The sequence below is a fragment of the Podarcis raffonei genome, chromosome 1, assembly GCF_027172205.1.
Source record: "Podarcis raffonei isolate rPodRaf1 chromosome 1, rPodRaf1.pri, whole genome shotgun sequence".
In the NCBI taxonomy this organism is placed as follows: Eukaryota; Metazoa; Chordata; class Lepidosauria; order Squamata; family Lacertidae; genus Podarcis; species Podarcis raffonei.
In genome coordinates, this window is record NC_070602.1 from 75022121 (window position 1) to 75034837 (window position 12717).

Genomic DNA, 12717 nt, shown 5'->3' on the forward strand with positions numbered 1-12717 from the left:
GGATGTACTTGGGTTTTATTACTGATGGTACTGACAGTCTTCCTGTCAGATGGTCACCATCTCCAAACACCTTTGTTGTTAATGAACAGTCCATGTTCTGAATAAGTACACTGCCAGTAGTCTATGCTGTATGCCTTTGCAATCTGAAGATGAGGTGGCTCATCTGATTTACCAAAGTACAGTAAAAAAATAATAATTCATTCTATGTCTGTTCCATTTCCCTGTTCACAATCACACATTGGTACCTTCCTTTAGCAGCTATGGCCTAGCAATCAACTATATGAGCAAAAGCGCAGATGTTGTGTTTGGCATGCATTCTGACTCACAAAAATATGGACACATCCTTTGCTGTGTGGCACAACCTTTTGTATAAAAGCATCACTTCAGAAAAAATTCTCTGGACTTCTGTCAGTTTATCAGTTTCTACTAAAGCAGTGTTCATGCTCCCCATCCCCTGCCAACATTCAAATAAATAAAAGCACACACTCTCATTTGGTGAGAGACAAAGCTGTGTAATATTTGCACTTTCCTGAGAATCTGCTATGCAACTGCCATCCCAAGGTGAGAGATAGCAGGAATTGTGCAAGCTACTTTGATGTATCAGGATTAAGGCAAGATCTTAGAATCAGGAAATGACATTCTTCCTAATTTGGGTTTTCTTTCTCAGTTGGCTAGTCCTAGCAAATTCTACCCAGACAAGTGCCTGATGTAAACAACTGGAATGCAAAACAGCATGGTAACTGTCTGCAGGTGAGTTTCTGATATTATCACAAGCTGTCTCCATCATTCTGTTCCTGAAGAGCTTTATTGTTAGGTAAGCAAAATTCTCAGCACCCAAAATGGACTTTTAGAGTTGAGACAAGGGAGCCTATGTAATCAATGGTGATAGCTCATTATTGTAGCAGTTTAGCCTCATCGTGCTTACACTTGCTTCTTAGCCTGTCATCTCTGATCAAATTGGCCTCAACCACTACATCAGGATGCATTTACCAAATTACCATTTCACTACTTACTTTTCAGGCATCCTGTTGCTGCATATCTCAGACCAAAAACTGTACAGTGCACAGCTATGTACCCCCAGCAATCAAATTTGGTTAGTCTTGGCAAATTGCTCTTTGCACACACTAGAGGTTTAACTTCACTGGACTACAGGCCCTCTTGTGTTTTCTACTTGGCGACTGGACATCAGCTAAAGTTGGGGAGGATAACTGCTAACAACTGAGGCACAGGTCTGTTTTGGAAAAAATTAAATTAAGCTAGATGCACAGAGTTCTTTAGTACATTTCTATATAGTTTTAACACACACGGGGATTTCCTTTCATCTCTTCAACCTTTAGACTTTCAGTCCCATTCAAAATATAACCAGAAGACCCCAAAGAAGTTCACTGAGCTTGTGCCTTCTGGGAACTCCTTTATTTATTTATGGCCGTCTGCTGCTCACTGCAACACCATGGCTGCCATGTTTCTTCAGACAGAGATCGGAAATAATTGATTTTCACGTAAGAAACATGCACACATTTTTGGATGAGACCAGAGGCTATGGTGACACTTTTTATTTAGCTAAGATATTTATCTTTAGCCTATGCAAGCTTCTATTGGTAATTATTCCCACCCCCACCCCCCACACTGCTCTGAAATGCTGGATGCAAAGGAGTAAAAAAGTATACATATAATTTTTTTAAAAAGCAACAGTAACTAGAGTAATTAAGTAATTAAGTAATCTTCCTTACAGATTTCTGCACAGGCTACTGTGAGAAAACCTAGACTGATGCTCCTTCACCTGGATAAACATAATGGTGCCAGCTGAGATGGCTTCTGAAACTCTGATGGCACAGACTTCCTGACTGTTGGCTTTGGGGACCACCTACCTCTGTCCATGCTGTGCCATTTCAATCGCTCTGCGAGCTGGAACTGGGGATCCTCCATCTGTCACACTCAGGACCTCCATTGACTTCCTTTCTGGCCTCCGCTTCCCATGTCTGTTCAGCATTGGAGAGTCCACACGCTTTCTGGGGGGGTCTTTATGCAGAGATAATGCAGTCAGCATGGCTGAAGACACCTCAGATGTCCCCGGCTCAAAATACTTTGCTTCCCAGGAAATACCCACACCATATTTTCTAAACTGCAAAAATAGGGGGCCCCAGTGGAAAACTGAAACATTAAGACTCCTCTGTACAATATCACATATGAAAAACCCCTCTTCACTCCATGAATATCTCTCAACTATGAGTTTCCATTCAGAATGGAAACCATGAGTATCTCTCAACAGCTTTTCAAAAATGATCTTCAACAAGTAAAAACAGAGCTGTGATTATCTGGAGGGTGAAATGAAAAACAAACTTCTCCCACTTGCACATAAGGTTAGAACACCGTTAAAATAAATTACGGTTTAAGGTGGGTAGCTGGAATGATAAGAATGCTCACTTCACTCCTCCACACTGCTCTTGCCTTGCTGCTGGGAACAAACCAGAGTCTGTTTAAGTCTGAACCCAGGCTTGTGATTTATTTCTCTCCAAACAAACCATGCTCAGAAACCATGGTTTGCTCTTGGCTTATTGACTGTAGCTTGTTTGGAGGAAGCAATGAGTCCTGGTTCAGGCATCATAGTAAGCCAGACCCTGGCTTGCTTCCCAGTAGCACAGCAGAAGTGGGAGATGAACAAAGCAAGTTTGCTGCTCACTTGCATTAAGCCATAGTTAATTTTTATCTCTGGTTTAGCTTTACGTGCTAACCAGGCCAGTGTGGCAGTCACTGAAATGGAGATTACAATATTCCAGACAAATAGCAGCAGTCACTGAAATGGAGACTACAATATTCCAGATGTAGAGACATTTTAGGTAAGAAGGTTTTATATTTGCCTGTAAGCAGCTACTTAAAAGTTAAATGAAGGCATCTTAGAAGGGCAAGCAAGATAGAGCCTAAGCTTGCAGTGTTAAACTAACATTTACTGCCAATGGGTCTTGTAATAAAAAAATAGCAAACATGGAGTCTGACATTTACTGGAGGATACTGTATATGAATCTGCCACTTTCAGCCTATGCAACACTCAGGAATGGTCCAACAGTGTTCTGCCCCAGTTCTCCAACAACTTGCCTTTTCAATATGTTGCATGTGTTAAAAACTCTTGTTTTGCACTGAAGAAACTACTGCCCTCTGACAAAACAGGGGTTTTCAACTATACCATATTTTATACCCTCACGTCTTGATTTATGTGACCATTCATATCATCATCCCTCTTCCCCAAGGAACCAAAACAATGTTACAGCCAGGCAGAATGGAAACAAATAAGCATTCTTGCATGTGTGCTGATGAGTTTGTTCTTGACAGTAGGGTTGCTAGAGCAAAGTTTTAAAAAGAAGAAATGCTGCTTTCTATTCTCATAAATCTGCAGTGGCCTGTATAGAGAGATATCTGTGTGCTTTGTGCAACTGTGGAATAATGTCAGACTACATTGCAGGAGAAATTTTGGTTCAATAGAGAGGAAGAAAACATACTTCTGAGAGAAGGGAACCACACACATGCACAGGATCAAAAAGAGGAAAGTTAAGAAAAGAAAAGAACAACAGACTACCAGAGTTGAATCATTCATTTAGCATCAGCTAGAATTCCAAAGCCTGAACTATTGCTCTAAGGTTTCTCAAACTTCCCCATGTGCACCTAGACAGATGAACACTTATTCTGCATGGCATGCATCTTTGAAGTAAGTAACATCTCCAAGCAACTATTATTACACCATCACTACTTCCCTGATCCTTTCCTCTCATCTCTTTGTTTGAGGCCACAGTTAATGGCTAATGATGAGATATTCATCAGAAGCATGATTGCTCTCAATTAAACCTTGCTCTGCATTCCCAGAGATATTGCTAGGAGCAAAGAGCTAAACTTATCCACCATGCTTCCCTTGGGAAAGGAAGCACAACTAACACTTGAATAATAATGCACATGAATTCTAAAATATGATGACACATCACACAGATATATGCAGCTCAGAGATAATGTTAACACATTCAGGGAAGACATTTTTATTCCTGCACAGAAAAATCCAGACAATAGTTTGCATTAGTGCATGAAACGAATGTTATGATACATCTGTGGTATGCAAAGAGAAGGAGGAAAGCCAACCTCAGATGCACAACTGAGGCATAAAATTGCACTTGTCTGCACAGGAAGTCAAAATTCAACCACTTAAACAATAAGTAGCAGAATGATCTTTTGTGCCAAAGCATTTAGCCAAATCAATTTGTTGTCTATGGAGCATACTTTAAGAAACTCCCCTATATGTATAATTCATTGTCTAGGGTGTATACCTTAAGAAGTCAGAAACAGCACATCAGAAAAGACTCTCCCATATTTTTCTATAAGCATTATGTGAGATATAGTAAGAGAGCAAGTATTCTCCATCCACATTATTTAAATCCACTGGATTCACTGGAAATGCTTCCTTTCTGCTTTCTGTGCATACATAGCTAAGAACATGTTTCAAGTGAAGTGATCAAGGACTGCTGACTGTGGCTTCAGTATGAAGCTCCAAGTTCAGTCTGATGCACACATAGAGCTCCCACCCACACCAGCTTTTATTTCAGTGGTAGGGGAAACTCTAGCCATGCAAGGAGATGCATAAACTGAGATGAGGTCACCTCTACTGAAGTTAATGTTAAAGCCTTTCAGGTGCAGGTAGGTCTGTATCTATACAAGACATTCTGAAAGTGCACGGAGCTTCTCAAATAGACTGAATATTATGTAATATGCTATAAGACTTGATAAGATGTGGCCAGTCCCTCCAGTGAGAGCAACACCAAAAGAGGGACCCACTCTAGAGACACAGATTTGTTTCCAGGTATACCTATTTCATTTCTAGGAGGAAGGTCCTCATCCTCATGACTAGGATATCTCTCTTTCCGATCAAGGAGAAGGAAATAAATCATTTTCTCTTGGTTTTCTCTGGAAAAACAACAATACATCATCATCATCCAATAAAATTTTCCAGCTTTCTGCAGAATATTAACTTCATTTATGATATCTTAAATGATGGAAGAAAGAGCTGGTGCAGACATTATTGAATGGACTTACCTGCATGAATAGCTACTCCTTGAAACAGAACTGTTACCTTCTGAATTGTTTTTATAGTTGACAGTTTTAATACGATGCTCTCAGGTCATAAGAATATTAAAAGAGCCCTGCTGGATCAGACCAAAGGTCCATCTAGCCCAGCAACCTGTTCTGACAGTGACCAACCAGATGTCCATGGGAAGTCCATGTGCAGAACCAGTGCGCAACAGCACTCCACTGACTTGTGATTCCCCGAAGCTGAAATTTATACTGCCCTCGACAATGGAGGTGGAACTTAGTAACTGAATCTTTTGGGGGACAGAATATGAGGGATATGAATACATTTATAAATAAATAAATGTTTTGCTCCATGTAAAACACTCTCTTCATATGGAAAAGAAGCAATTAAGGAAGACACATTTCCATGTGCAGGGACACATTTTGGTTTGGTTTTTACATGGAGGAGTATTCAAGCATATAACCCTCCCCTCTGTATCTGAAGTGGTACAGCTTTAAAAGGATTGCATCAGGCCACTGGTAGAGCAATCATGGGGGCTTCTTACAACTTTGGTCCCCAAGCGTGTTCTGCCTCTGCCACCAGAGCCAGAAGCTATGAGAGGCAGCTGCGTCCCTGGCCTGTGAGGAACCCTTGACTTGTGATGGACAGAACATTCAGCTGCTCTGGCAGCCATTCCCGAGCCAGAGGAAGTTTATATATGCTTTTCTGTGATTATGCAGGTGGCAACTCTTGTCTATTTTACTGTATTTAAAAAAATATCAGGAGCTGTCTCAATAACTTTGGTTAGTAGCCAAGGTAAAAAATAGTCCAAATAAATAAATAAGAGGCTGAGCTATGAATCAATAAGGCCCTCATTTGAATCTTGCTTCTGCTGTGAACTCACTAGGTGGCCTTAGACAGATCACTGTTTGTCAGCTTCAGCCCCTCACTTCCCACCACTTGCAAGATGGGAGATAATTATACTGAGCTACCCTACAGGATTGTTGTACTACAACTAAATAATGCATATGAAGCACTTTGTACAAATAATAATAATAATAATAATAATAATAATAATAATACTTTATTATTTATACCCCAGCTACTCTGGGCAGCTCCCAACAGAATACTAAAAACATGATAAAAGATCAAACATTAAAAACTTCCCTAAACAGGGCTGCTTTCAGATGCCTTCTAAAAGTCAGATAGTTGTTTATTTCCTTGACATCTGATGGGAGGGTGTTCCACAAGACAGGCGCCACTACGGAGAAGGCCCTCTGCCTGGTTCCCTGTAATATCACTTCTCATAGTCAGGGAACCGCCAGAAGGCCCTCAGAGCTGGATCTCAGTGTCCGGGCTGAATGATGGGGATGGAGACACTCCTTCAGGTATACAGGACCAAGGCCATTTAGGGCTTTATAGGTCAGCACCAACACTTTGAATTGTGCTTGGAAACATACTGGGAGCCATGTAGGTCTTTCAGGACCAGTGTTATATAGTCTCGGCAGCCATTCCTAGTCACCAGTCTAGCTGCCGCATTCTGGATTATTTGTAGTTCCCGGGTCACCTTCGAAGGTAGCCCTGTGTAGAGCGCATGACAATAGTCCAAGCAGTATACTGATGCTGAGTATTATTATTACTACTACTGGTAGTAGTTGTAGCAGTATCTGCCAGAATTGCATCAGCTCCTAGTAACCCGCAAGAGATTCCTCTTGAGATGATAGATAGATAGATAGATAGATAGATGATAGATAGATGATAGATATAACACTGAACTGGGTGGGTGGCAAGTCGGATTTAACACAAGGAAGTTCTTTTACATCTCAATCTGCTGAAAAATTATTATTGGCTCATCTTAATATACATGGCCCATGCACCAGGGTAACATTATGCCACAGACCCTATTTAACAAATGAGTAGAAAAGAAGATCTTCCATGGCTGCTTCGGGGAAAAGAAATGGTGCATGTAGCAAAGTTTGCCTTTTAACAGAAACCTGTAATAGCTAAATAAATCATGCCTTCCATGGTTTTGGGTGACTGTTCCCATATACCCATCAAGCCTATGTTAAGCAAACACTGAATGCTTACTCTTCTGTTAGCAGGTCCTGTAAGAGTTTATTTCTGTCACGAAAGCAACCTAACGAGTGCATGCTCTCTAAAACATCAGGATCAATGTCCTCCAAGGAAGGGAGAGAGCGAATCTGCACCTTTCGAGGAATTGGTTGTTCTGGTTCTGGCTCATTCTTACCCCCTCTGCAGAAAAGGAAATAGAGGAAAAAATAAAACATGGTAGCATTTTAATAACAAGGCTATGAAAAGCCACCTGTCTTCCTAAGAACAGACTTCCTCTATCTTCAAAATTTAAAAGGATATTAATACCATGAATACCTTGCAGATCCACTGAATAGTAACTTCATACATGGAAATAAGCCCCACTCATTCCAGTAAATGCATTTTCAAGTAAATATGCAACTGTGGGTTAAGCTATGAAGGATAGTTGCAAGACATGGATTTTTAGCAGCACAGATTGAGCAAGCATCTAGGTAAAATATTTACTATGAGCAATGAAGATCCCCAGGAATGTGCATTCAAGAATCACAGTTACCAACCTGTTTTAAGGGATTTCTATTTTTAGCATACTGCCACTTTAATTTAATACAAAACAAAATCTTATTCGTAAGTACTCTATGAAGCAGAATTCACTAGCTATATTACGAATGGAACCCAAGTGCAATGTCTTGTTCAGCTGTTAGCTGTCATTCCTGTACTTGATGTGTCATAACATTTCAGTCTAGCTGACCTGTTTTATCTCCTGAATGTTGCCACTGCTATCAGTCATGGCAACAGCAGGTACACACACATTCACACTAACAGATACAGATGTAATAAAAATAAAGCTCATTTTTCAGGTATAGGCAGCATGGGTGTGACTGGGAAAGACTTTTGTTTGCAGGTAAACAGTGTTTCCATGTGCTCTGGCACTCGTCACGGTGTCCTGTTGCGCCAGAAGCAGTTTAGTCATACTGGCTACATGACTCAGAAAACCGTCTGCGGACAAATGCTGTCTCCCTTGGCCTGAAGCGAGATGAGCACCACATAGTCAAGTTTGACTGGACTTAACCATCCAGGTTAGGGATGCTTCAGATATGTTTTGAGCACCCATGAATGCCGGAAAGAAACCCATATATTTCCCCTGTGATTTAAAAAAGAGATCTTGTGATGGATTGTATTCAGGTATATCCAAAATAGTGTAGCGTGCACAGGAATCTCTAACAGTACTAATCTAATCAGTGAGCATGGACAATGGTGGGCCTCTATTTTTTTCTGCTGAGCTCATGGTTGCCCACAATGCAGACATGGCGCAGAAGCTATGTACAATTCTCTAGCTTCCCTTTAATATGTATTTCCAAATATCAACAAAAAGTTACTTACATATACCATATGTGCTTCTGAATGTGTTCTAGCTACAAGAAAAGAGTAAACAAAAGAAATGAGTAAACTCAAAATAACAGGTAGATACGTTATGCTATTGAGCATTGCAATTTGGTCAACATCAGAGCACAGAGGTGTTATCTCTACAGAGGAGTCCCTGTCTCAATTCCTATGGCAGGATGCTGTGACTACACTAATCATTCTTTTTATACACACCTGTGCCAGTTGCCCCTCATCTTCAAGCTGCAACGTATTACAGGTGAAAATAGCTGCAGTACAAAGCTTACTACCAGAAATTGGTCTGGATTTCATACAAAGGGGGGGAATGTTTTTAAGTGACAAGCCTAGAACCTCAGCACCAAACATTTCTCAGTCAAATCATCTAGGTTACAGGAACCAATTTTTCAAAAATTGGCATCATTTGGAGACATCGCGTTACATGTCACACCAAGAAGGCTGGTAGCTTGCCTGACTCCATCCCCCACATCAAGTTCCTGTTCTCTTCAAGGGTGCACTACACAGTTCTGGCCTATTGCTCTGCATCATGGTGTAATCTTTCTTGCCCTTCTACCTCTGTCCACTGAAGGCTGAGGAAGGGAAAGATATGCCAGAGCTTGCATGAGATTTGGGGCTTTATTAAAGACACAGAGGCGAAGACCGAATGAGAATCCAGTGTCCAAGGACTGAAATACTGTAGCTAAAGTCTTCAATTCTAAACAAACTGTGCTAAATAGAACTGCAGCAGGAGTTGTAGACCATGTGCAGAAGTCACATGCTGGACGTTTTCTTGCAGCATCAAAATCAACCAGACAGATATGCAAAATGACTTTTAATCATGAAGGCCATAGACACATAATTCTTGCTCTGCCTCATCCAGTGCTATTCAAACTAACAGCTGGCTAACAGAAGAGAGAGACCGTTTGCTGGATGACGATTCCAAGTGAATGTGCCTCAGATCAAACTGCTGAGCTCACAAGTGTGCACTGTGCATAGGGGCTGAAACTATGTGTGACCTAGAGAAGGGCAGAGAACTGGAACGACTTAGAAACCCCATTGGCTGAAGCAAGGGATCAGAGGCCCATTAAAACTGGCCGGGAAGAACTGAGGCAGCTGTCCTGCTCTCATTACTTTCCACTTCATTTCCAGACTAATGAGAACTGGAGAGCCAAAACACGTGCATGGCTACGTGAAGGAACACAACAGGCTGAGGGAAGACTGCTTTGAGGCCGAGAGAAGCAGGGGAATCAGGGGCTTCTGTACATTATATAACAATCATATTGGAACGCTCCAAACAGACGTCTTTTTTGTTTTAATGAGGCAGCTTATTTGGTGTGACTGTGGCAGGGGTTTACCAAAATCAAAAGCACAAGGAACAGAATTCTGAACGGTAAAAGTTGAAAGTGGGTAAGAAAATCTTAAGTTTCCTCTCTTTTCGATAGTAAAGGGAAAAGTTAGGCTTGCTGCTCCAAACTAGCTCACCTTGTCAAAGCTAGAGTTTTAGTGTTAGGGAGAGTAAGGCAACTGTAATGGTAGGGTGGTCCCCAGCTACAGTGCTGATCCTGTAAGGTTGGTTAGTAGCTTTGGGGAACCCACCCTAATTCTTTCTCTCTGCTTCCAATATCCACTTATGGATCCCCTAGGACCAGGGGTGTGGGCTTCCCACAGTCTTACAGTGGTCGCCTCTAGAGTAATGGAACAGCCAGCTGCATTCCAAATCTCTGGCTTGACAACTTCAGCCTACCTCCCCTCCCCTCTCCCAAGCACTTTACCAATCAGCAGCATAGGCCCATGCAGCCCTAAGCCACACGAGTCAAGTAACCCATTTGTGTGTTCAGAAATCAGTATAGCCCACCAGCCCAATTAAACAGTTAGTGCAAATGGATCATAGGTAAAAAGTAATCTCTAGGGTTGTAAAGAGCTGCTGTTTTCCCTTCCCCCTTAATGCACATTTCCTACTTCTGCCTTAGTTTCTAGACAGATATTCAACAGGTAAAGCCTTTTCTTGTATGGAAATCCAATAATGGAAAGAGCTTCACCATGACGGTGCTCCCTCTAATTTTGTGTTATGCCATGCCCAACCCCAATGGCAGTCATTTTGTGATGGGCACCCCCAGCACTCTCTCAAAAATCAGAATGTGTCCCCTGGTCCAAAAAAATGTTGGTGGCCCTTGGTACAGATGAAAAGGCTAAGGCATGTCCATGTTGGCTTCATTCTGAAGCCTTCCTACAGTTGCAGCTATCATGCATTGGAGCTAGTGAGGAAGAAGGAAGGGCAGCTAAGGAGGGCAGGTCCAGATAAACAAACAATCACACTCCTTTAACACACATAAGTCACATGACACATCTAACACAGAGAGACACCTGACACTGGCACACTCTTCTTTCTCTCATGCTGGCACACACAAAGGTTATGGGGAGAGGGGAGCCAGCACTTCTGGGCTCCATTTGCTTAGGTGGGAACTGCCTTTTCTGCCCATTGCAAGGCCAATGCCTTCTTGGATCAATTCTGAAGATACATTACAATTGCTAAGGTGACAGTTTCCAAGCCAGAGCATTTTCAGTATTTCCCAAGTCCAAAGAGCTTGCAAGGTCATGGCTGCAGCCAAGACTGAGACAATTTGACCCTTCATATAAGGATATCAAATGGAAGTCTGTTGTGTTTCTTTTGCTCTTGCCACTTCAAGCTAAACATTGTAGAGCTAAAGAGGACTTGGTCAGAAACTAGCCTTAAAAATGCAGCCGTAGTGCTAGTTTCTAAAAATCTCACTCAGAAACCATTTTCAGGTTTTCTATTTGGGGATATGGAATATGTGCTATAAAATCAGTCTCTATTCTTATTCCAATTTAATTGCATTGAAATATTATGATGATATCATACATTCCTTGCTTGCTGCTGCCAACATGTCCACTGCCTTTTATTTTTATTTTTTAAAAAAGACGGTGTAATTAATTAATGCTTTGATACTTTTCATCTACTTTAAAGTGACAAGGAAGGGTTACAGGAGGGCAATTGGTTTTGACAAGGAGTAGACTGTAGGCTTTTTGCTCTGCAGAGCTAGAGAAGATGATCCACAGTGGGAGTTAATCTCACTCCTTCTACCTTCATTTAAAACATGGTATTTAAATGTGTTTAAGTGACAAAGGCATTTAACAGGCTTCCCAAGAGGTTTTCCTCTCTGTTCTAACTAGTGCTTGCTACGTTTAATGCCATTTTGGAAAGAAGCTTTAAAAATCCCATTTCCATATATCAGAGGAAGTGTAGCCCAGATTTTGTCAAATTACAGCTTCCAAAATCCAATACTATCGGCCATGCTGATTGAGGGTTATAGGAGTCCAACTTCTGCAGGGTGGAATGCTGGCTACCCCTGCTATATCACATGGCCCCATTATGCATTATCAAAACAAGCTCTATAGGCAAACCCACAGTGGAAGTTCCAATTTTAATATTAGAGGAGGGAACAAGGAATATAGTTCTGCAGCTTTGGGGGAAGACCCCAAAATTGTTCATCTTCACATTAGAGATGAAAATAAAAGCATACGCAACTTCTCAAGTCGCACAGAGCTTGTGATCAGTCACCGCGGAAGGCAAATACTCTGAATTACTACAGGGCTTATCCACATTTACTTTTTGCCCCGTTCTTTCCAGGCACAGGTCTGCACTTTTACACTTTTTTGCCCTAAGCTTTCCTTGGGAAAACTCGTTCTTTAAAGCTAAATTGGAACAAGCATCAATTCAGGTTTTCAGCAGATTGCCATTTGCTCCAATCGAGCTGTAAAGAGTGGGCTTTCATGGGGATAGCTCCAGAGGAAAAGGAAAAAGAAAAAGAAAAAGAAAAAGAGGATCCTTTAAATAGCAGACCATGCCTGGAAAGAACAGAGGAAAGGTAAATGTGGATAAGCCCTCAGTTAGAGAGCAGGCTTTGTAATGACCCAAGAATCAATAATGACAACGGAGCACTGAAAATTGACAGTAGTTTATGTAAATTAATGGTTGTAAATGAATGCACAACAGGATGTAAGACTTTTTGCAAAACACACACACTGCTCTTTGAAACACAAGCATACGCACAAAATATCTGTGTATTGGAGTAAGGTGGGAAATCAGAGGGAACTCTGAAACTCAGCAACACCTAGATTGTGATGGATCTAGGATATTATGAGTTGCTCACTAAGCTGCATGCAACCTAGAATGATAATAAGTGGAACTGAAAGATAGGCAATTACTATGCAATGAGGTG

At 41.3% G+C, this 12717-nt stretch overlaps 1 protein-coding gene across 16 annotated transcripts in view; it reads right to left on the reverse strand.

Annotated features, from left to right (window-relative positions):
- The window catches only part of BRSK2 (BR serine/threonine kinase 2), a 389480-nt gene that overhangs the window by 58852 nt on the left and 317911 nt on the right, over positions 1-12717 (reverse strand). For all 16 annotated transcript variants that reach the window (XM_053394329.1, XM_053394309.1, XM_053394319.1 and 13 more), the window contains exons 9-12: positions 8480-8511; positions 7136-7300; positions 4844-4941; positions 1869-2019 (exon numbers count right to left, since the gene is read on the reverse strand). In XM_053394329.1, the coding sequence (XP_053250304.1) occupies positions 1869-2019; positions 4844-4941; positions 7136-7300; positions 8480-8511 (446 nt within the window). The remainder of the gene's footprint in view (positions 1-1868; positions 2020-4843; positions 4942-7135; positions 7301-8479; positions 8512-12717) is intronic.